General features: G+C 40.9%; 1 protein-coding gene across 8 annotated transcripts in view; it reads left to right on the plus strand.

Moving 5' to 3' along the window:
• The window catches only part of DAPK1 (death-associated protein kinase 1), a 98,348-nt gene that overhangs the window by 33,061 nt on the left and 39,808 nt on the right, over window positions 1-25,479 (plus strand). For 7 of the 8 annotated variants that reach the window (XM_015280319.3, XM_015280320.4, XM_046905481.1 and 4 more), the window contains 2 exons: window positions 6,192-6,413; window positions 18,982-19,120. In XM_015280319.3, the coding sequence (XP_015135805.1) occupies window positions 6,192-6,413; window positions 18,982-19,120 (361 nt within the window). The remainder of the gene's footprint in view (window positions 1-6,191; window positions 6,414-18,981; window positions 19,121-25,479) is intronic. The other variant, XM_040655635.2, reaches the window with a different exon arrangement.

Genomic DNA, 25,479 nt, shown 5'->3' on the forward strand with positions numbered 1-25,479 from the left:
ATATAATGTTTTTAAAGCCTGCATCTTCTCAGTACAGATACTTTTTGCACAGGGGACATCATATTGCAAAAGTATTTGGCATGGTACAAAACACGGAATTCTGAAAATTGAAAATGTGTTTCCACATCACAAAAGGTCTCAAATTACAGAGACAGATACAGGTAGGTAATTATTTCAGTCACAGCAGTGAAAATCCACAGAAGTGCAGTTACCACGTGAAAAATACAATGTGCAACATCTCTGGATTTAAATCCTGTGAAGATTATTTTGTGCACTTCAAATGCTGCAGTGGTCTTAAGTACCTCAAAAGGAGGAAGCCGTTTCTAATAAAAGGTATCTACTATCAAGGCACTTGCTTTTTCTGAGATACCTGTCTAATGCTACTTCAGTGTCTTTTCACTGAAGCAACGTGAGCAGATCCACTGACCCCTTCAGAGGAGACTTCTCATTTGTTCAGATTATCTTTAGTTCTTTGGAGTGAAAATGGAAGGTTAAGAACCAATCACCTGCTCAGTTGGCGTTCCCTGCTGCAGTGCTCTGAGAGAAATTGCCAGCTGTGTTTTGGATTTCTGGATGAGTAATTCAGCGCAAGTAGTGTGTCAGCTTTCCAGGAACAGGACATCATCAAAATTGGGAAGAGGATGTTTGCTTTTCCACTTCTGAAAACTTCTGAAGTAGAGATTGAGAAGAGTTCAGAGAAGGGGGAAGGTGTGAGGATGTTTATAGTCTGATAGTAGCTGTTCTTGCAGGGAGGCAAGTAGCTGTGTGATTGACTTGCAATCTGGTTGTATTATTTGAGTGTCTTTCCATTGTGTAAATATGATTTTAAAAAGGAGAGCAGTCAAATAGTGAAAGCAGTAATATTTGAATCTTAATGCATCACATTGTCAGAGCTGTGTAATGAATACCAAGTTTTTAAAGTACTTCTTTTTTTTCAAAAAAAAAAAGCACTAAATATTAGAAATGCACTGAGACATCTTGTTACTATTATCAGTGTAATGTCCTTTCTTTGTTCACTTTCTCTGTTCCTATTAGTGCAGTCCATCTCAGAAAGCTGCAAAAGTAATTCCCCTACACTTGCACATCTTTGGCAGTAAATATTAGAAACTGGTCCCTGGGGCTTGCTTCAATACCTTCTTGCTCAGTTTTCACCTCTTTTGGAAGGTTCTTGTTGCAAGAATTTTTCTCATTACAGAAGCAGCTAATCTGGTAACCTAGTACTGCAGGCTGGGGCTGGACAGGAGTACAGGATTTGGAACAGGTGACGGGTCTGCCACCCCTAATCACTATGATCATCCCTCTGAAAGGGTAGGCACTTATAACACGGAACCTCCTTCCAAGGAAAATAGATTCTAAAACATCTGCCTGTATAATTAAAACTGTTCATAATTCATGCTAATGATTGTTCTGTGATCCCACTAATCCAGGACCAATAAACAGTGGGGTGTGTGTGCTTTATTGAGGATTTTGACACTTCTTTCCATAATTTTTGCATTTCTTTATGTGTATTATAAAGGGCAGCGCGTGTTGTCTTTATGATATAAAAACAACAGAGAAATGTCATGATTAATAGGCCACTAGGATAAGTACTTGTTGAAAAGCAAGTCAGAAAATTCACTGGATGTGGAAGCTTCATGCCAAGTATCCTGAGAAGAGTGGATTCAGGCTAGCAATTAGCTACTGGTTGAGTAAGAATTACAAAATCACGAAACAAATTACTGTTATTAGCAGAAGTATTTGTTCTCATGTCAAGCTGTCATATTCACTGTTGAACCTGCTTCTGCCATGTGGAAAAAAAAAAAAGTCAGATACTTTTTTTTATGATGGCTATTGTTTCTTAATGTGATTCTCTCCTGTACTGACAATGGTTTTTGTGACCCAGCCACTTCAAATCAAACCTGCTAAAGCAAGAAAAACTGTAGAAACTCAAGTGCTTTTTTTCTGTCTTTGAAGAAGCTAAATGAATGAATGCTGGATCTGAAATAAAAGATCAGTAGGAGAATGTGTAGGAATATGAATATGTTAGCCTATACAGGGTTGACCAGCTCTGTTGCTGCAGTTTTACAGGTTAAAGTCCAGTAAATACCCTTTGATTTACACCTCTCCTTTGCTTTTAAAGCAGAAGTTTAGAGGGAGCTGTAAAACAGCAGGGCTTAGAGAACTCTGGAGTGAAATAGCACCTTTGATTGCAGCTTAAAAGTGATCTGCAAGTACAGCATTTAATAACAAACAACTAATTGTGGGGTTATGTGCTGAATAGCAATAAGAAGGTTGTTGAATAACTGGCACTTAATCTAGATACCTGTTATTTGATAACTTTCTTGTACCCTTGAGCAGTGGCAAAGATTGCGTGAACCCCACATCCTAATAGTCTGCGGATGGGAACAGTCTACAAAGCCATTTGATTTTAGGTAATATATTGGCCATCTGATAACACTGTTATACTGTGATATATGCTGTGCGGAGTATCCTTGAAACAGTTACAGCTTGAGGGGGAAAAAGACTGAAAATGCTACATAGCTCAGAAGAGAGTGGATCTACTTGCCTTAGCTGGTCTCCTTTGTTTCAGTGCTTCAGCCTCATGCTGTAACATGATAGTTGACTCATTGCCAACATGAGATTAAAGAACTGTTAGCCTTAAAGGCATCATGAGCACAATGTGTCTTTGTGGAATGGGAGATACTGAAGATACACTGACACCATGGAGAAATCAAGTTTCTTTAGCTTACAGATCTCCAACCACTGCATGTTTAAAATCATGTGCAGAATGTTTTCTATTTAGAAAGAAGTCTGAAATGCATTACTATCTTCAGTGAAGAAATTAAAAAAGGAAAAAAAAAATGGGCTGAAGGAAAAATATCAGAAATTCAGGTATCAGAATTCTTTAAACACCTACAGTGTAAGCTTTTTCAGTGAAAGGGGCTTCTCCAAAAGTTGTTCCTCCTATTTTATTACATTGGCCCATGATGTTAGAGGTGGATGTTGGTGGCATGGCAGTAGTGGTTGAGCCTTCCCGCCAGTATTTTGTTACATGTTGTTGCCGTGTGACAGATGGCAGTAGAGGAGCACTCTGACAAAGTGGATGTGTATATGAAGCAAAGGGGTGTCACTGAATTCCTCCATGTGGAAAAATGACGCCTGTTGACATTCATTGATGCTTGCTGAACATTTATGGAGGCTAAATAGTGATGACAGTGGCCCCTTGTTCTGGACAGCCATGCAGATTGTTATAGGTGTGGCATGCAGACTTGCTCATCTCTGATAAAAATATGTAGCTAATGGTAGTGACTGTGCTGGAAAAATAGTTTGTGCTGGAAAATAGTTTTTGCTGGAAAAAAAGTGTTTTGTAGCTGAGAATTAACTCTATGAAATAGCGTTATTGTGTTCTTTTGTATCTGTTGTAGTTTTTGTGGAAATAACTAGAAGTTATTATTTTTTAAGCAACCTATGTACATAACTCTTAATCCCAGTCAGTTTTTCAATTTTATTAAATCTTCTTGGATACCAAAACATATTGTATATCTATGTATCCTAGTGTCACTTTTTAGCCCCTGCCTTTCTTAAGCCTAATATTAGTAGTGATTCTGTTTTTTACTTTTTTATTAATATGATAAAGCAGTAGCTGTTGTAAAACTTATGAGGAGAGTGTTGATAAGAAAGTGGTTAACCTTAGTATTTCTATGACTGAAAAGGTCTTATATATTTCTGTACTCTGACTAATGACTATTTAATTGTTTTGAGATTAATGTGGTTTTATCCTTTTTGCAGTGGGTACATGATGTTGGAAGAGGAGAATAGGTGTTACATGTGCACACATGCAGAGTAAATTGTAAGCTTCTTGGAGCTGCGAATCACTTAGCTCCAAAATCATTATTAATGTGCTGTTTGAGTGCATATACAACTGCAAATCTGTGGGAACAAAAAATGGTAATAGCTTAAAATCATGTTGTGGGCTGTCTCACTTCTGCAAAGATTGACATTCTTTTCAAACATAGAAAAAAAAAACAACGTTTTTTGTTACTGGGCAGAGAACGCTTTTGTCTAGCCCCAGTATTTTTCTCCCTATGGTATGGAGAGATGAGGGTGTTTTTAATGAGCTCTCCTTCGGAGGAGTAACTAGTGTGACAAGGAGACAATTCTCAGAATTTGTCTGATTTTTCTGTTTTGCTTTGTGGACGTAACTTCTGAGTATTGTAGTAGAGCCTAGGAAAAGAAATTAAAAGTAGAGTGGGAAGTGTAACAGGAATTTTGTGCCCACTGGGATTAAACCAAAAATTACTTACCCTTACTGGTTGCTGCTGGTAGTCTTTCTTTACAGAATCATTTAATGTTGTGTGTACACATCATATGGTGTGCAGCATTTTTATCCCATGATCAGCTCCCCAGACATCTGTATAGCATTCAAGCTTGTGGATGAATCATAGGCAGAAATATTTTGCTTCTTCTGTTGCACAGTTTAGACTTACAGGCAGAAAGTCAGTTGACCAAAATATGAAGAACTTTTTACTTCCTTCTGACCCTTGAGCTGGACTGAGTTGTAGAAATGCCTGTATCTGCTGCCTAACTTTGCAATTGCTCTGAAGCTTTGAACTCTGAAATGTGGATTGTTTTTTCAATAATACTAAATACCTCTGTATCTCTGGAGGTGTATGTGTTGTATGAAAGAGAGTGAGAGAATTAGAGCTTTTCCTTTCTGTACGCAACAACCTAGGGCACTGTACTAGCACTTCACCACAGCAGGGCAGATACTTGAGTGCATGCTCTGCCCTGACTTGCTGCCCTGTAGTGCAAAACTGTGGAGATCCTGGAGACCAAACCCAGAGTCTGTGTTGTTTGGAGAGCTGTTGCATATTTCTCTTATGTTGATTTTTGGAACCATTAGATGATTTGAGTTGGAAGGGAACTTAAAGATTATTTAGTCCAAGCCACCTACCATGAAAGTTGGCTAATTATCATATAGTACTGCTTTTATCAGTTATTGGCTATTTTCAGTCTGTCATATGCTCCTTAATTGTTTACTTACTTCATGAATGTATTTTACATGCAGATTCTCAATGATGTAAATGGTGTAATGGATTGCATTCATATATGAAAGATTCCCACTTGGCATCCCTTAAGTGATGCCCTTTCAGCAGGTGATGCATCATCTTGCAGATCTCTTGTCATTTGTAATTAATCAGCTACCAGTACAAGTTAGCTCATCTTTCAGGTACTGATGGGAGTTGCACATGTCTATATGTTACACCTCTGTGCGGATATCCAAGCCTACTAAGCTTGTCTTTGGTTTAACCTTTGCTATAAATCTACTTCAAGCAACAACACTTTTTTGTGTAACTTTAGAAATTTAGAAATTGAAAAACTTGAGAAAATTTCCTCATTGATATTCAGTAATTCTTTGTACAGTGAGGAAAAAAAAAAAAAAAAGAAACAGAATTGCTAGAGAACCCTGAGTAAGAGTTTAAGACTTAATAGGAAAATTTGATAGTATCAGAAAATTAGAAATCCTGTCCTTGCTTTAATGTAGCACTAGATTCTTAGAGTTTTCTGTTCTGACTTGCTGTGCACACCTAGCAGCAGTGTATTTATGTATCAACAATATCACAGCATCTTCCTGGAGTTCTTTTTGGTTTACAATGTGATGACTTCAGGCCTTTTTTCACCTTCAAATGTGTCCTTAAGATGATGATATATTAAGTGCAGTTCTTGATAGTAAATTGGATAAAGCATAAAACAATATCCTGAAAAAACAGTATCTTTTCAGAAACAAAATAAAATAAAATTACTTTTATGGAGTAAAATGAGTATTGATAGATTGAAAGAAGCTCAGTTCTTGGGGAACAAAATATTACCTTCAATATGAGTAAAGATGGAAAAATGCAGAACCTTCCCTCAGTAATTCCCATTGCACATATGTGTCAAAAATCTAATGGTCTATGCAGGCAGTATTTTTTAGTTATATATGCTGAAACATGGGTATGTGCATGCTGTGTGTCTGTATAATTCCAGGGTTTTTTTTGTTCAAGTATTACTGTAGTTGTCACAAAAATCAGTTCCATATTTCAGTGGAGTTGGTAAGTTGGAGTTACAGTTGTTTCTCCCTGTAGTAGCAAATAGAAAATATTTCCAGTTCTAAACTTTCTTGAACCAGGTATACATCTTTCTTTCTGTGTGTGTTTGTTTGTTTGTTTCAGTGGGCAGTTTGCTGTAGTGAAAAAATGCCGTGAAAAAAGCACTGGTCAGCAGTTTGCAGCAAAATTCATCAAGAAGCGGAGAACAAAATCTAGCCGACGTGGTGTGGGCCGGGAAGATATTGAGCGAGAAGTCAGCATTCTCAAAGAGATTCGACACCCTAATGTGATCACTCTGCATGATGTTTATGAGAACAAAACAGATGTCATTCTTATTCTGGAACTGTAAGTGACTCGAGAGATTTGGGAAGAATGACAGATTTTTTTGGTTGTTATTTTAAAGAAATTGAGATACTTTAAGAATCACGATTTAATGAGTCCTTCTTACCACCCCAGAGGTGACTGATAATAGCCTGAGGTTCTTTTTCTTTACATTGGAGTTGTCACTTCTTGATTATCTATTTTTCACTCTAAATGTGCTACGATGATTAAATAAGTACAGTATACTTAAGATTTTTCCCTGCCTGTTATTTTAATCATCATTACTGTTCTAAATCCAGAGCAGCATAGAGCTGAATGAATGATTTCAAGATTAGAGCAGTGGGAAGTACAGATTTGGGATGGAGGTTAGTTTAGCAAATTATGTGATATTTTGTTCTGGTGTAAAGCAGCATCACTGAATTTCTTTTTTTTTTTTTTTTTTGCCCACATAACTGAGAATAGAATTCTCACAGTTCTTTTCTGTTGAAATGTAAACTGAACTTTCATATCCTTGTTTTAGTTCCCTTTTTGTTTTTTTTTATCCAGTTATTTGCTAATTGACTGAAGTAAATATGTTAGCAGAGAACTCTTCACTATTGCTTCAAGTCTGACCTCAGGTTCCTCAGAGGCTGCAAGTTCTCTAATTAACCAGTACTTACCCTCCACAGCTTGTCAGTGTCTGCTTGTGGGACATGCATGTCTTTAAGTTGTTTGGATGCCTAATGCAGGCTGTATTGCCATATTTGTTTCATACACATTTCAGAATGTGTATTTCATGCAAGTAAATGCATCTGATTTGTTGTGAGAATCTTGGGCAATGCTTCTCTTTTTCCTTCGCTGTTCATGTGATTTTTCTTGTACATTGTCTTCCTGTTTACTAGCTTTCATAACTGATAATTCCACATACCTTATAAGGATACCGTAGTGTGGCATGTGTTCAGTTGTGTACATGTAGATTTACAGTAGAGATTTAAGAAGTAAACAGCAAATTACCTTCTGGAGTTGCTCCAGTTATTAGCGATGATATATACATTTGTACTACATGAAAACATTTTTATGCTTCTTTTAGTCCAGCATGTGATTGTTTATTGTAATGCTTGCTATCGTGTAGGTGTTGGCTTCTTTAGTTTCAGATTTACAAATTGAATTTGTGTAGATGAGAATTCTTTTAAAAAACTGAATAATCAACTTGTAAAAAGTAAGAACTCTGTAGTTTCTGTCAGAAGATCTACTACTACTAATGCTCAAAGCTCCTTAAAAAAAAAAAAAGTGTAATGAATACTTAAAAAAATTAGCATGATTTCCCTCCCCTTGCTCTCACATTCTTCTTATATACGACCTTACTGTTATTGCTTCTTCTGCACTGCTTTCTTTCTCTTCTGTAGTCCGCTCACATGAAAGTCCAGTGTCCAGTACTTGAGCCACAAAGAAAACTCAGTAGCTGCAGATAGTGGTAGGAGGAATGGAGCTATATGTTTTTGTGTACCTGTTGACTTTTATTGAATGGAAACTGTTACTGCATCCAGCATGAGTTAATGTTTCATAAAACTGATAATGTGAAACACAGCAGACTATCTGTGTAGCTATTTAGCTCATCATATTGCCAAGTTAATCCCAGTGAAGTGTCAGAGGTTTTTCTTCACTTTTCAAAACTGTTACATGAATATTGATCTGAAAAAGTGCTATTTGTGGTATCAAAAGGTAGCATAGAGGGTCAGAGAGGAAAAGATGATACACTAGCAGTCCCTGTATAAACTGAATTGCTGTAATTGCTGGAGAGGCAAGTTTCACTATCTTTAAAATCAGTATGATATTATGTAAAGCCATTGAAAATGCAGAAAGATTGTCATTTTGATTGTATACTCAATACTTAACTATGTAATCCATTTTTTCTACTGTTCTAATACTCATATTTTGCCTAGGTACTTACTCCTCTGACATTCTTTGTTCTTACAGAGCAATTTCAAGCAAATCAGAAATCAAGCAGAAATCTTTATTTAATAACCTCTTTTCTCAGAATCCAGGAAAGTGACAATTTTCTGTACTGAATTTTCTGTATTTCCTTCTTAGACTAAATTCTTCCAAATAATGCTTTTTTTTCCACAATGACGTATGTTCTAGTATGACTACAAGATGAGAGAGCATACCATAAATAAACAGAATTTTGTGTAATTAACTCTTTTTCTTAAAATTAGAGGGAAATTAAAACTCAGTTTTTTGGCTACAAAAAGCTCATAACAAGGCAAAAATCCAGAAGAAAAATCCTGGTTTATTATTAATAAGCAAGTATAATAACATGCGCAGTGATGAAGAGAAGAATCTCTGGCTTCTGTCAGAGATACTTCTCCTGTATGGTACCTGCAGTCCAGAAAAGACATGCCATTGCAGCTGTCCTTTTTAGTGACTGTTAATAGGTGTTAGCACAGAAGTCTCAAGATGGTATCTAATAACTGTTTGCTATTGATTTTTAGGTCCCAGTTCAGCAGAGGATTTGCAGGATTGTGTACAGCCTTTTAAACATTTTTTAGCATCATTCATCAGCTGCTTCTGAGGAGCAGCTGACTGTAGAAATTTTCACTTAGTTGTCTCAGGGCAAGTATTATGTCAGCCAACAAAATATTTGTTAACAATTCATATGCAGAAATCTGTACGCCATCATTTAATTATTGTGGTGACAGTGTCCTTGAAATACTGAACGGAAAAAAAAAACTGAAAAAAAACCTTTATCCATACTGATATTTGATGTTTGTTTTCTCTCGACTGCCTTGTATCAGGAGACTAATCTATAAAAAAAATTTACAAAAATGTTTAACATCTGTAACCTTAAGTCAAATGTTTACATAAAGAGATATCAGAAAGCCAAGGTGCACATAGAGCTGAACTTCACAAGGGGTGTAAAAAGTAGCAAGGATTCTACAGATGCATGGATCAGAAAAACAAGGCCAAGGATGCCTCTGATGAATGAGAAGGAAGAAATGGCAACAGCAGATATGGCGAAGACTTAGGCATTCAAGCAGTTATTTGCCTTGGTCTCCACTGGTAGTCAGGTTTCCCATATTTCTTACATCACTGAACCTTTGGATAGGCATCAGGGGAGCAAAATTCCCCTCGCCGTAAGAGTAGAGCAAGTTCAAGTCCGCCTCATGAGGCTAGATGTGTACACCGCTGTGAGGCCAAACAGCATATATCCTGGAGTCATAGAATGGCTTGGATTGGAAGAGTCTGCAAAGATCATCTAGTTCTGACTCTCCTGCTGCTGGCAGAGTTGCCAACTTCTAGATCAAGTGCTAGATCAGGCTACCTGGGGCCCCATCCCACCCGGCCTCAGAAACCTCCAGGGATGAGGCATCCACAGCTTCTCAGGGCAATCTTTTACAGTACTCCCACCACCACCTCAGTGAAAAGCTCTTCCTCATGTCACAATGTGTGTGTGAGAAATGTTCATCTTAATAGTATAGCACTTCATATTTATAATTCTTTTATACAACCTGTGAGGTAGAAGTCATTACTGTTGTTCTGTAGATTTGAAAGTATCTTAAGATATTTGCTAGTGATCTCAAATAAATATATTGACAGAGTATGCAAATAAATATATTACATATCAAGTCCCAGACTGATAGTTGTTGTATCACTTCTTGTCTGCTTCATTCCTTGTCTTACTGCTGCCTGTTTTATCTACCAAGCCATTCTCCAAAATATTTGAAAAGTCATGGCTGTCAGATGAAGTCTCAGATTACTGGAAAAAGGGAAACAGTGCTCTGATATTTAAAGATAGAAGGGAAGATCTTGGGAGCTACAGGCTACTGAACTTTACCTTTGTGTGTGGAAAGATTATGGAAAAGATCAACCTGGTAGCTTTGCTCAGGACATGCAGGGTGAGGATGTGATCTTAAGTAGTCAGCACCATGGCTTCATCAAGAACAAATTGTGTCTGACCAATCTGGTGATCTTCTATGATGGAGTGACAGCATCAGTGTGCAAGGGAAGTGTGCATGGCATCTACCCAGACTTTCGCAAGGCTTTTGACATAGTCCCATTCTTATCTCAAAATTGGGGAAAGAGAATTTTGAAGGGAAGACTACTGGGTGGACAAAAAAATCAGTTGGATGGTCACAGCCAGAGGGTTGTGATTAGCAGTTCTATGTCCATGTGGTGGCCAGTGATGAATGGTTTTCCCTACTGGTCTGATATGGGACTGATGCTCTTCAGCATCTTCATCAATGGCTTCAACATAGAGACTGAGTACACCTTGAGCAACTTTACTTTCTTTCCTCAGACACTGTTGGTGCCTACTTGGTTACCTTTTCACTGGCCTGCTGGTAACCATGGATATGCTATATCTGACTGTGTTTTGTTTTTCTTTTTACTTCTTTAAGATTTCATTTAGACTGAAGACCTGCAAAATATTCTCAATTTGTGGTGTTTTCTAGATGCAACTACTAAGAATAAGTGCTTTTATTCTAAATCCTGCATAACAATTGCTTAGAGTGATCAAAAAAACAACCCAGATGGCCTCACTTTTCAAAACAGCCTGATAGAACTAGTGGAGTACTTCACACAGGAAAGCTAGGGATAGAGTTACACGTTCATACTTCTCTTAGCAAAAAAAAAAAAAAAAAAAGTCTTCATTTCATAGAATCATAGAATGGCCTGGGTTGAATAGGACCTCAAAGAACATCTAGTTTCAACCTCCCTCCTGTGGGCAGGGTTGCTAACCACTAGACCAGGCTCCCCAGAGCTACATCCAGCCTGGCCTTGAATGCCTCCAGGGACATCCACAACCTCTCTGGGTGACCTGTTCCAGTGCATCACCACCCTCTGCTTGAAAAACTTCTTCCTAATATCTAACCTAAACCTCCCCTGTCTCAGTTTAAAACTAATCCCCCCTTGTCCTATCACTATCAACCGATGTAAACAGTCATTCCACCTCCTGTTTATGTGCTCCCTTCTGTACTGGAAGGCCACAGTGAGCTCTCCCCAGAGCCTTCTCTTCTCCAAGCTGAACAAGCCCAGTTCTGTCACCCTTTCTTCATAGGAGAAGTGCTCCAACCTTCTGATCTTTAGTGGCCCTTTTCTGGACCCATTCCAAGAGCTCTACATCTTTCTTGTGCTGGGGGCCCCAGGCTTGGATGCCGTACTCCAGATGGGCCCTCACAAGAGCTGAGTAGAGGGGGACAATCACCTTCCTCTCACTGCTGGCCACTCCTCTTTTAATGCAGCCCAGAACACAGTTGGCCTTCTGGGCTGCAAGCGCACACTGCTGGCTCCTGTCCAGCTTCTCATCTACCAGGACCTCAGGGCCTTCTCCACAGGGCTGCTCCCAAGGGGTTCTTTGCCTAGTCTGTGTGAATACCTGGGATTGTCCTGGCCCAAGTGAAGCACCTCACACTTGGCCTCATTGAACCTCATTAGGTTTTCATGGGCCCACTTCCCCAGCCTGTCCAGGTCCCTCTGGATGGCTTCCCTTCCCTCCAGTATGTTGACTACACGCTTAGCTTGCTGTCATCTGCAAACTTGCTGAGGGTACACACGATTCCATAATCTTTGTCGTTGCTGAAGATGCTGAAGAGCTCTGGTCCCAAGACCGACCCCTGTGGGACATTGCCTGTGACCAGCCTCCACCATGACACGTAACCATTAATCACAGTCCTTTGGCTGTGACCAGCCAACAAGTTCTTAACCCATCAAACAGTCCATCTTTCAAATCCATGCCCCTCCAATTCAGAGAGAAGGATGTGGTGAGGGACCATGTCAGAGGCTTTGTAGAAATTCAGGTAGATGACATCCATCTCCCTTCCCCTGTTCACCAATGCCATCACTCAATCATAGAAGGCCACAGATTGGTCAGGCACAATCTGCCCTTGGTGGAGCCATGCTGGGTGTCTCAGATCACCTCTTTGTCTCATATGTGCCTTAAGATGGTAACCAGGAGGATCTGCTCCATGATCTTCCCAGGCACAGAGGTGAGGCTCACTGGCCTGTAGTTCCCTGAGTCATCCTTTCTCCATTTCTTAAAAATGGGAGTAATGTTTCCCTTTTTCCACTCACCAGAGTTTTCACCCAACAGCCATGATTTCTCAAATGTGATGTTGAGCATAGAAATGGATGGAGAGCATTAGGAATTTTAATTTAAGAGTCTAAATTCTTGTAATGTATTGCTGAATGTTGAAAATCTGTTTATAAAATTCAGAAAACAAGAAGAATGGTTTTAAAATCTCAGCTCAGAAGGAGAGGAATTTTATTACTTGCACTGAACATTATGTAAAAAGACTTGTGCTTTTCAAAAGTTAGTTCCTGTGTACTTCCTTTAAAATAAAGTCCAAGGGAACTGGGCTTGTTCAGTCTTGAGAAGGTTCCAGGGAAATCTCATTATGGCCTTCCAGTATTTAAAAGGAGATTATAAACATGAGGGATATCAACTTACATGAGTAGGTAGAGATAGGACAAGGGGAAATGTTTTTAAACTATAGGAGAGGAGATTTAGGTTGGATGTCAGGGAAGTTTTTCACAGAGAGGGTGGTGAGGTGCTGGAACAGGCTGCCCAGAGAGGTTGTGGATGCCCCATCCCAAGATGTGTTCAGGGTCAGGTCGCATGGGGCTCTGGGCAGCCTGATCTAGTGCATGATCTCGTGGTTGACAGCCCTCCTTGCGGCAGGGGGTTAGAACCAGATGATCTTTACGGTCCTTTCCAACCAAGCCATTCTTGCCACCTTCTTGGTGCCTCTATAATATTTACCAAAACCGAACAGAACAAAGAGTGGATGATAGATCCATGTATAAAATTTTAATGACATCTTGTGTTGTTTATCAAAAAAATAAGTACAAGTAACAATGAACTCTATAATCTCTCTTGCATCTCATCAGAATTAACTTACTGTGCTTAAAATAGCTTGACTTCTGCTGAGGTTTGAAGTCAGCACAGTTTCTTTAATTGTATTTTGACTAAAATAACCTTGATATTTTTGTTAAATTTACCTCTAACTTGTTTTTTTCCTACAGGTATGATAGTGTGGTGGAGGTAGGGTACAAAAAAAAGAATGCAGTATCCTTGAACTGCCCTTTCAAAATATTTGGCACGCTTTTTACTTAAGAGGAGTGACTTGGAAACTATATAGTTCATAAAAGCTGATAAATGGGTACTAAAACCCTTAAATAAAATGGAAGTAACAATATTTTACTCTAGTCTTGGACAGAAAACTTACATTTCCAAAAAATTCAAGTAGTCATAGGAGAGACAGTTGACCACAGAAAACCACGGACTTCACTGAAGAGAGCATTTCTTCTGCAAGTTGATAACACAGATTTTTGGATTAGGAAAGAACACTGATCCCTGTAATAGAAAGTAATTCAATTAACTTCCCAAATTAAATCTGCTTTAAAAATGGGAATAGACTGATTCTGGATTTTAGCTTTTCTACTTTACATTATTTTAAAATCTAAGGTTGATTAAATCTATTAAGCTTAAACTTGGGTTAAGTTGCTTGAAACAAGGGCTTAGCATTTTATGTTCTGTTTTCTTTAACTTTATGAGAAATCTTTAGATAATCATTAATTATCATTTAGGCAATATTATCATATAAGCAGTGTGATCAACCCTGCATGCGACTGAGTCATCATGTGGTGGCCACACTGACTTTGAAGGTTAATTGGTTCTAAGTTCCCTGTGTCAGTTCCTGTAATGACTTCCTCCAAGGTCTGCTGGGTAGCGATGTTTCCTAGTTGAGGTGACCTGACAACTTGAAACAGCACTGTCTAGAAGTCTTTTTTTCTGTAGGTGTGATCTGTTTCAGTTCCCAGAGAGAAATATGTGAGCTGCAAAAATATCTTGTCAGCCTTCCTTTGGAAAAACAAGGAAGCCCATCTAGTGATCTGGTTTCAGCTAGATTTAAACAGGGCATTCATTTACCAGCAGTCTCAAACCTAACTTGTTTTTGGTACATGAGAAGCAATGCTGGGTCACTGTGATGGCAGTGGAGCCGGTGTTCTTGGGAGAGGCTGAAGTTTTAAAAGGTCAGTCTTAGGGTTTGAATGGTCTGCCTCTCCTCTAGATTGAGACTGCTGCCATGCAGCAGATAAGACTGTGCAGGTATTTTGGTGCAGTAGGGTTTTCTTTTGTTACAGTTTTGGCTTGCTAACTCTAAAGTTAAACATAGGATAATAGCTTACACTGTGTTTATTTAGTATGGGAACACATTATCCTGGCTGAAGCACAGGACTAGATTTGAAAACCTGACAGCATTTTAGATTTGTGAGGACTGACATAGGTTTGACAGCCAGTGTCTTATACTGGCTTTTTTTTAAAGCAGTTTCTTAATCTGTAATATTTGGAAGTCCACTCAAGATCATCCAGTGTGAATCTAGGTATATGAAATGATTATAAAATTTGTGAGAGTAGATTCCACTGATAAATGGAACTGTGAGCCAGTAAATGAATTGCAGAATTAAAACTTAGTTTGTAAAGCATGTTGAGTGCAGACATACATTAACACTCTATGAGTTGTTTTAAAACAATTACCTTGTAATGATGCAATGATTTTCTGTGTACCTATGGTGATAGTGTTTAATATCAGACCTGACCAGGGTCAGCAGTAAGGTAACAGAGTAAGCATTCTTCTGATAAGCATTAGAAGGAAGCTGAGAAACAATACCTGCATTATTAAGCTCTCTGAAACCTTTTACTTTAATTCAGACAAAAGCAAAGAATGAGGAAATATGCATATGCATGCCTTTGTAAGATCTTTCTGACCAGCCTGCATAAGCTAATGAACTGTATTTAATCTGCAGCAATTTCATTTTAATGTTTCTGAAACAAAAAAAAAATTATTAAACTGACCTCTCTTCCTTCCAGTCTGTAATTCTTGCATTTTGTTTTGCACTTGTTTTAATAATTGTTTTCATGAGGAAAATATTGCAACACCCCAAATAATACCCAAAACAATACTCTTATTGTCTTCTAGGCAGCTCAGTGAAGGCTCCAAGAACTCATTAAAATACACTTTTCATGCAATTTGCATTACAATAATGCAGATTAAGTCTCTTGAAAAGTACATGATAAAGCAAGTTGAATGTATTTCCAGAAACTTGCCCGGACTGTTTAGCTATTGTTATATGTTAATCCCATTGTTTTTCATAATCAGAACTTTAAATCATGAACGGATCATTTTTTCCCTGCAGAAAGACAGTTATAAATTAGGTTGTGGTTTCTGTTATGTATACATATAATTTTTAAATTATCAGTATTGTGCAAAATACAAGGGATAATGTGACTTTCTTTGCTGTCTCTAACACCTTTCTGAGTCATATTGCTGTTTTTAGAAACAGGAAAAAACAGTTGTAGAGTGGCAAGTTACCTCGGTAAGTGTCCTTAAACTGAAGAGAGCTCGATTGTTTTTTAAGAAAAGTTGTGAATCTTGTTTTTTGTTCACTTCATGCAATGGTGAAGTTCACACTGGGGGATATGGGACAGACAAAGAGTAAAATCAAGATGCTGAATTTTAGGGAAGACAAATTCCAGCTCCTCGGGGAGTAAAGTCGACAAAACTCCTCTGGAAATCTGTTCTCAAGGATGAGGGAGCAGAGCAGAACTGGCAGATCTTTAAAGCAACTTTCCTTGTTGCAGAAGAGCTCTCCATCCCCAGCATAGGAAGGCAGGAAAGGAGACCAGTGTGGCTGAACCAGGACTTACTGGTCAAATTGGAGAGGAAGAAGAAAATGCACAGGCAGTGAAGATAGGGACAGGTAACCTGATGCTGCTACCTTGTGTAGGGATGTAGTCAGGAAGAAGGCTAGTGCCCAACTGGAACTGGACTTGGCAGAGGTAGCAAGAAAAAGAAAGGCTTCTACAGGTACATCAACCAGAAAAGGAAGGCTGAGGAGGGTGTATACTCCCCACCTAGTGAGCTATACAGGCGGACTGTTAAGAGCATGCATGGAGAAGGCTGAGGCAGTTAACAATTTTTTTTACATCTCCATTCACTGGCAAGTGCTCTTTACGCATCATTCGAGCAGATAGAATCAGATGGTGGGGTTTTGGAAACAGTGCCTCTCCTGCTGTAAGTGAAGATCAGGTTCATGACCACCAGAGGAACCTGAACATTCTTGAGTATATGGGTTATTATGAGAGGCATCTCAGAGTCCTGAGAGAATTTTCTGACGTAGTCACCAAGCCACTACCAAGGATATTTTAAAAGTCATGGCAATCAGGTGAAGTCTTTGATGAACTGGAAAAAAGGCAATATCACACCCATTTTAGAGAAGGGTAGAAAGGATGACGAAGGGAACTACTGACCTGTCAGCCTTACTTCTGTGCCAGGGAAGACCACAGAGCAGATCCTCCTACTCCTGGAAGCTATGCTGAGGCACATGGAAAAGTAGAAGATGATGCAAGACAACCAGCATGGCTTCCCCAAGAGCAAGTCCTGCCTGATCAACATGGTGGCCTTCTGTGAAGCTGAAACTATGTCAGTGGACAAGGGAAGATCCACTGATGTTGTCTGTTTGAACTTCAGTAAGGCCCTTGACACAATCCTCCAAAGCGGCCTTGTCTCGCTCCAATTTATAGGAGGGAGAGGAGGTTCTTTGAAATATGTATACCCGGCGTGAGATTAAGAAACAATGATCCAGATGTTGGTCCAACCAGTTTATTACAAATCTTAATAAGGGAGATGGGGAAGGGGAGGATGAACACTGTTACAGATTGGGGTGATGGGGAAGGGAAGGTGAGTGATAGAAAAGATAGGAAGAAGCAAGAATTGCATAAAGCAGGGATAGTCACCACCTGGATCTGTCAGTAGTCCCGTTGCATGACATTCCAACAGTCTGAGGCAAAAGTGCAGGGGGAGACCAGCAGCAGCGTGGCCGATCTTAGGCAGCAAGAAGGTGCAGGTACCGAGTAGGTCCAGGAAGAAGTCCGGGAGGAAGCAGCAGGTCTCCGGTAGCAGGCCCTGGAGAGTCCGTCAGCATGCAGGCCTTTTGTAGTGAGAGATCTGATGGCAGACACCTTCTCAGGGGGAGAGCAGCAGCAGGGGGGCCATCCTTAGGCAGCAAGCAGGTAGAGCACAGAGCAAGTCCAGGAGGGAGCAGAGCAGGTCGTGAGGGATCTGTAGTCAGAAACCCTTTCTTCATGAGGGATCTGTAGTCAGAAACCGTACCTTCATGGTTGTTGGACCCTCTTTTATCCTCCTTCTTCCCTGCCTACGTGACATTCCTGGGCGCTTGGGTAAGAGTCATGTGAGCACCCCCTGAGATGGCTGTCTCCCTTGAGATAAGTCCACACAAAAGACTGTTTCCTGGCCGTTTAGCTGCCACTTATCTCTCTTTCATTGCCCCTGGCCTTGTCCATCTATTGTCCCTTCAGACAAAGGATTTCCCAGTCCTTGGTCAGGACTTGCTTGAACTTGTTCATCTGTGTCCCTCCGCAAGCTTTGACGCAATGGCATAAAAGAATGACCTCTTACAATCCTTCTCTCCAAACTGGAAAGATACAGATTTTATGAGTGGACTGTTCATTGGACAAGGAACTAATTGCAAGATCATAACCAGCATTTGCTAGTGATCGTTGTCTCATGTTTGAATGGAGATCAGTGATGAGCGGTGTCCTTCAGGGTTCAGTACTGGGGCCAACACTTTTTAGTATCTTCATCAGTGACATTGACAGTGAGATCAAGTACACTCTACAAGTTTGTGGATGACAAGCTGCATGGTGCAGTCACACACCTGAGAGACTGAATGCCATCTAAAAAGACTTAAAGGGGTTCAAGTGGGCCCAGGAGAGCCTCATGAGGTTCAACAAATCCAACTACAAGATCTTACAACTGGCTCATTGCATTGTCCACTATCAGTACAAGCTGGAGGATGAAAAGATAGACCACCGCCCTGCTGAAAAGGAGTACTGGTACTTGGGGGTACTGGTGGGTGGCAAGCTGGACATAAGCCAGCAGCGTACCCTTGCAGCCCAGAGTGCGAACTAAATTGTCTTAAGAGCAGTTATAGATTTTCCTTGTTAGAGAAGTTTGTAGTACATTAGAGTAGAAATATAACATGCATGCTGAGTGCAATAACACTATTTCAGAGAATACACTATGTCTTTAAAGCATTTAACACTTTGGGGAAGTTATGTTCATTAATTCAGTTTTTAAAGAATAATTTAAAAAACAGTACTAATAACTATTACAAAGAAAGTTTTGAATTTTGTATTTTCCAATAAAATACAACCAAACAAAATCTGATGTTATTTGAGTGTATGAGCAAAGACAAGCTTTATTTTTTAGCTATTCAATGTTTTTTGACTATGTGGGTTTTTGTTCACTTAAATTTAGATACAGCCACCTGTAAATGTATGTATGTTTAGTTGTTCCAACCTTTTTTTTTCTTTAAAAAAAACAACTTTTTCTATTGTAATCTCTCCTCTTCAGGGGAAGTAGGGGGTAATCAATATTTTGGATATTGAATTAAGTATTTTCAATCTTCTACTTTGACGCTGACAATTTATAAGTTTCTGGATGCTTTCTGAGGTTGGTCTGATAATAGCTGTGCTAAAAGGAGCCTGTAGGTTAAAACAAGCTTGGCAATAACTCTACATCCATTTTCCCAGTGTTGCAGGTGGAGAACTCTTCGACTTCTTGGCTGAAAAAGAGTCCCTTACAGAGGAGGAAGCCACAGAATTTCTCAAGCAAATACTTAATGGTGTTCAGTATCTCCATTCTCTTCAAATTGCCCACTTTGATCTAAAGGTATGTTGAGCAGATAAGAATGCACACAACTGTGAGCAATAGCCATTAAAGTCTTGTGTCATGAACAGGGCTAGTGGTGTCATGAATGGAGCTTCAGCTATTTATGTCATGAAACTAGTTTTGAGAAATCTGGTCTACTGTGGGAAGATGGGGTTCATCTCTCAGAGAAGGGGAAGACCATCTTTGGCAACAAGCTTTCCAATTTAATCAGAAGGGCTTAAACTAGAGTTGCTGAGAGAGGGTATCTTCAGAATCATCCCACTTCGAGGTTGATGATGGTAATGGGTGCCCTGGGCTTGCAGTTGGATCACAAGCCAGTAAGACAGCACCTAAGGTGAAAGATAAGGGAGTTCTAGTTGGTAAATCAGCCTCAATGGGAGCCCAACTCAAATGCCCAACACTAATACATGGAGCATAGGGAACAAGCAAGAATAGTTGCAGGCATGTGCATGCCTACAGGGCTGTGATGTCATTGGCATCACTGAGACATGGTGGAATGGATGGGTATAAACTCTTTAGGAAAGACAGGCAGGGGAAAAGGGGAGGAGGTGTTGCCCACTACATTTTTGACCAGCTGGAGTCCATAGAGCTCCACCTGGGGGTAGATGAGGAGCTGACAGAGAGCTTATGGGTTGGGGTTAAGGGAAAGGCAAGGAAGGGAGACATCATAGTGGGAGTCTGCTACAGGCTTCCTGAACAGGAAGACTGAGTAGATGAGGCTCTCTATAGCAGATAGGAGCAGCTTCACATTCACTAAACATGGTCTTCATAGTGAACTTCAGTCACCCCAGTACCTGTTGGAGGAACAACACAGCAGGGCACCAGAAACCAAAGAGGTTCCTGGAATGTGTTGATAGTAGCTTCCTCTTCCAAGTGGTACAGGAACCCACGAGAAAAGGTGCTATGCTGGACCTTGTCCTCACCAGTGAAGAGGGGCTGGTGAGTAACGTGAAGCTCAAGGGCAGCCTTGGCTGCACTGCCCACAAAATAGCGGAGTTCAAGGTCCTTGGAGTATGAAAGAGGGTGTGTAGCAAACTTGCCACTCTGAACTTGAGGAGAGCAGGCTTGGATCTCTTCAGGGAACTACTTGGCAGGGTTACATGGGATGAAGCCCTGGAGGGACAAGGGGCCAAAGAAAGCTGGTCAGTACTCATGGACCATCTCCTCTAAGCCCAGAAGCAGTGCATCCTGGGAAAAAGGAAGACAAGCAAGAACTCCAGGAGGCTTCCATGAATCAACAAGTTGCGCCTGAACTTACTTAAGCTCAAAAAGAAAGTCTGTGGGGAGTGGAAGCAGGAACAGGTTACCTGGGAGGACTACAGAGGAGTTGTCTGAGCAGCCAGGGGTGAGATTAGGAAAGCTAAAACCCAGACAGAATTAAATCTAGCCAGGGACATTAAGGGGAGCAAGAACAAATTCTACAGGTATATAAGTGATAAAAGCAAGGCCAGGGAAGATGTAAGCCTTCTCTGGAAGGAAACTGGAGACCTGATCATGAGGGATACAGAGAAAGCTAAGGTGCTCAGTGACTACTTTGCCTCAGTCTTCACCAGCAAGTGCTCTAAGCCACACCACCCCAGCTGCAGAAAGCAAAGGTAAGAGCTGGAAGAAGTAAGATCTTCCTCCTGTAAGTGAAGATCAGGTTCAAGACCATCTAAAGAACATGAAAGTGCAGAAGTCCATGGGACCCAATGAAATCCATCCGCAGGTTCTGAGGGAACTGGCAGATGAATTCGTCAAGCTGCTATACATCGTATTTGAAAAGTCATGGCAGTCTGGTGAAGTTCCCACTGACTAGAAAAGGGGAAACATAACCCCCATTTTCAGGAAGAGAAAAGAAGAAAATCCAGAGAACTACCAACCAGTCAGTCTCATCTCTGTGCCTGGCAAAATCACGGAGCAGGTCCTCCTGAACGCGCTACTAAGGCACATGGAAAATAAAGACGAGGTGATTGGTGGTAACCAACATGGCATCACCAAGCACAAGTCATGCCTGACAAACTCAGTGGCCTTTTATGATGGAGTTATAGCATTAGTGGATAAAAGAAGAGCAACTGATATCCTCTACTTGGACTTTTGCAAGCCATTTGATACTGTCCTGCCCAACATCATGGTCACCAAACTGGAGAAAAATATATTTGATGGATGGACAACTCACAGAGTTGTGGTCAGTGGCTCAGTGTCCGAGTGGAAACTGGTGAGGAGTGGTGCTCCTCAGGAATCAGTGCTGGGACCAGTGTTATTTAACATCTTTGTAGGTGACATGGACCATGGGATCGAGTGCACCCTCAGCAAGTTTGCAGGTGACACCAAGCTGAGTGGTGCAGTTAACATGCTTGAGGGAAGGGATGCTATCCAGAGGGACCTGGACAGGCTTGAGAGGTGGGCTCATGTCAACCTCACAAAGTTCAGTAAGGCCAAGTGCAAGGTCCTGCAAGAACCTGGTTCAGGGCAATCCCAAGCACAGATACAGGTTGGGCTGAGAATGGCTTGAGAGCAGCTCTGAGGAGAAGGATTTGAGGGTGTCAGTTGGTGAAAGATTCAACATGGGCTGACAATATGCACTTGCTACACAAAAGGCCAACCGTATCCTGGATTGCATCAAGAGAAGTGTGATTAGCAGGTTGAGGGAGGTGATTCTGCCCCTCTGCTGTGCTCTTGTGAGACCCCACCTGGAGTATTGTGTCCAGTTCTGGGGCCCCCAACACAAGAAGGACATCAAACTGTTGGAGGGGACACAGAGGAGGGCCACAGAAATGATCAGAGGGCTGGAGCACCTCCCCTGTGAGGACAGGCTGAGATAGCTGGGACTCTTCAACCTAGAGAAGAGAGGGCTCTGGGAAAACCTTATAATGGCCTACCAGTACCTGCAGGGGGCCTACAGGAAAGCTCAGGAGGGACTTTTTCTAAGGGCAGATAGGAACAGGATGAGGGGAAATGGTTTGAAACTGGAAGAGGTAGATTTAGACTAAATATTATGAAGAAATTCTTTACTTTGAGGGTAGTGAGACACAGGAACAGGTTGCCCAGTGAGGCTGTGAATGCCCCTTCCCTTTAAGCATTCAAGGCCAGGCTCAATGGGGCTTTGTGCAACCTGGCATAGAGGGAGATCTCCCTGCCTGTAGCAGGGTGGTTGGAACTAGATGGTCTTAAGGGTTCTTTCCAACCAAACCATTCTGTGTTTCTATGATTCTTTTGTAACGTTAACTAGAAATCTGCCATCGTACAGATCTTGGCTGTACTTTTGTTTTGCTTGCATATATAGACAGGGAAAATATCAGCCAATGGAAAGAAATTACTGATCAATAAATAGTTCTCATTTGTGTTTAATACAAGTTTCTTCATGGAAAATTGTAACTTCTAACAAAATGAAACCATTCTGAGGAAGGAGATCTTGAAATAAAGACTGTGATTAGTATTCTACGAAATGTGAACTGGATCTGGATAAAACATCCTGAATGGGATGCCTTTTATCAACTTCATTCTTTCTGCTTATACACTTCTGCAGTGTATACACTGTATGTTCATGAGAATGTTATATATAAGTACTAAAATGGAACTACAGAATAGAGAACAATGATTCTTATAGATCAGATAGAATAGATTATTTCTGTTTTGGAGGATGTTGGGGAAGGGTTTATTCTGGTGGGATTTTTTTTTTTTTAAGAAGTGCAGTTAATTGCATCCTGTTAGTAATGCAAAGAGGTCTTTTTAGTCTCAGCTTGGTTACTGCTTTTTTAATGTTTCCATTTCAGAATATCTTCTGATTTAAGATTGTATGATAGATAGGCAGCTGAACATTTTATGTCTGCTACAGTAAGCAGCTGTATTTCTAAAAGGAAGAAGAGTCATAATGATTATACTGCAGTGCAGTTCTGAAAGGAATTGCTGTCTTCTGGAGGTGAGTTAGGGCAAGGACTGTTTTTTCAGTATAAGCGTACCTGTTCCAATCTCATCCCTATTACCTACGGTAATATATTTTTGTCTTTGTATGATAGTCAGCAAGAGTTACAAATGTAGTAAGAATATGTTTTTAATGTCTTCCAACCTGATTTTTTTTTTTGTCAGTGTATCTGCAATAAAGCAAAACATCCTTTCACTTGATACAAGAATGTATGAATTAAAAGAACAAGAGATGTATGTAATAGAAATGTAGAGGGGAAAAAAAGAAAATAAATTTTGGAAGTGATTTATCAGCCCCGTATATCAACCCTTGTTATTGAAAAAGAGAGATAATAGAAGGCTGATGGGCCAGAGCTGTTCTTATCTGTTATAGATGCCCTTTTTTACAGTGTGAGCAGTATGGCATAGCTCTCAGAATTCCTCAGAGTGGGCTAGCATATAGAATCATTTAGGTTTGAAAAGACCATCAGGATCACCAGATCCAACCATCAGCATGACCTGTGGAGTCTCATTACTGGACCATGTCTGCATGTGGTCCGTGCATCTCTTTAAGCACCTCCAAGGAGAGGTCTGTACCGTGTCCCTGAGCAGTGCATTCTAATCACTACCTTCTCCAGGAAGAAATGCTTCCCAATATCCTATCTGAACTTCCTGTAGTGCAACTTTTCCTCACATCCTACCACTTGTCACCTGAAAAAACTCTGTTTATCATGAGTCTTTGATCCCAGCTATCCAGTTCATTCTTCACCAAGCAACCTGTACTACTATACAAACCACGAGCAGTCAGTTTCTCCAGGAAAATAGTCTTTAATAGTAAGACTAGCTGCTCCCTGGGAACACAGCCCCCTGCGCTGGTAGACAGGGATGATGGGATACAGAATAGGACATGCATGATTGACAATGAGCTGGTTTGGGACCTGCTCCAAAAGCTGGACACTCACAAGTCCATGGGGCTGGATGGATTGTACCCTAGAGTGCTGAGGGAGTTGGTGGATATGGTTGCCAAGCCACTTTCCATCATTCTTCAGCTAACCAGGGATGTCCCAGTAGACTAGAGACTGGCAAATGTGACGCCCATCTTCAGAAGGGGCCGGAAAGATGATCCTCATAGCTACAGACCTGTCAATCTCACCTCGGTGCCCGGGAAGGCTATGGAATGGATGATCTTGGGAGCCATCATGGACCAGTTAAAGGTCAACCACGGGATCAGGCCCAGTCAGACTGGGTATGTGAATGGTAGATCCTATTTGACAAACCTAATTTCATTCTATGACAAGGTGACCCGCTTAGTGGATGAAGGTAAGGCTGTCAGTGTCGTCTACCTGGACTTCAGTAAAGCCTTTGACACTGTCCCCCACAATGTTCTCGTGGAGAAGCTGGCTGCCCATGATTTAGATGGGAGTATGCTTCTCTGGGTGAAACACTGGCTGGATGGCAGGGCCCAAAGTCTTGTGGTAAATGGAGTTAAATCCAGTTGGCAGCTGGACACGAGTGGTGTCCTCCAGGGCTTGGTACTGGGACTGCTTCTATATACCATCTTTATTAATGATCTTGATGAGGGAATTGAGTGCATCCTCAGTAAGTTTGCAGACGACACCAAGTTGGGAGGGAAGAAAGGCACTACAGAGGGACCTAGATAGACTGGATCGATGCTCCAAGGTTAACTGTATGAGTTTCAATAGAGCCAAGTATTGGGTCCTGCGTTTTGGTCACAACAACCCCAGGCAACCCTACAGGCTTGGGGAGAAGTGGCTGGAAAGCTACCTGATGGAAAGGGACCTTGGTGTACTGATGGACAGTTGGCTGAATATGAGCCAGCAGTGTGCCCAGGTGGCCAAGAAGGTCAATGGCATCCTGACTTGTATCAGGAGTGGTGTGGTGAGCAGGACTAGAGAAGTCACCCTGCTCCTGTACTCAGCACTGGTGAAGCCTCACCTCGAGTTCTGTGTTCAGTTTTGGGCACCTCAGTACAGAAGGGACAGTGAGGTGCTGGAGCAGGTCCAGAGAAGGGCAACAAGGCTTGTGAAGGGCTTGGAGAATATGCCCCATGAGGAGAGGCTGGAAGAACTGAGGCTGTTTAGTCGGGGGAAAAAGAGACAGAGGGGAGACGTTATTGCTCTCTTCCAATATCTGAAAGGTGCTTACAGCGAGAGTGGGATTGGTCTCTTCTCACTGGTGACAGGTGACAGGATGAAGAGAAATGGCCTTCAGTTGCACCAGGGTAAGCTTAGGCTGGATATCAGGAAAAACTTATTTACAGAAGGGATTGTTAAGCACTGGAATAGGCTCCGCAGGGAGGTGGTTGAGTCACCATCCCTGGATGTGTTTAAAAACCATTTGGATGTGGTGCTCAGGAACATAATTTAGCGGAGGGTTGTTAGAGGAGTTTGATTAGGTCAGGGTTGGACTCAATGATCTTTAAGGTCTTTTCAACCTGAGCGATTCTATGATTCTAA

The sequence above is a fragment of the Gallus gallus genome, chromosome Z (assembly GCF_016699485.2).
Source record: "Gallus gallus isolate bGalGal1 chromosome Z, bGalGal1.mat.broiler.GRCg7b, whole genome shotgun sequence".
NCBI classification, from domain to species: domain Eukaryota; kingdom Metazoa; phylum Chordata; class Aves; order Galliformes; family Phasianidae; genus Gallus; species Gallus gallus.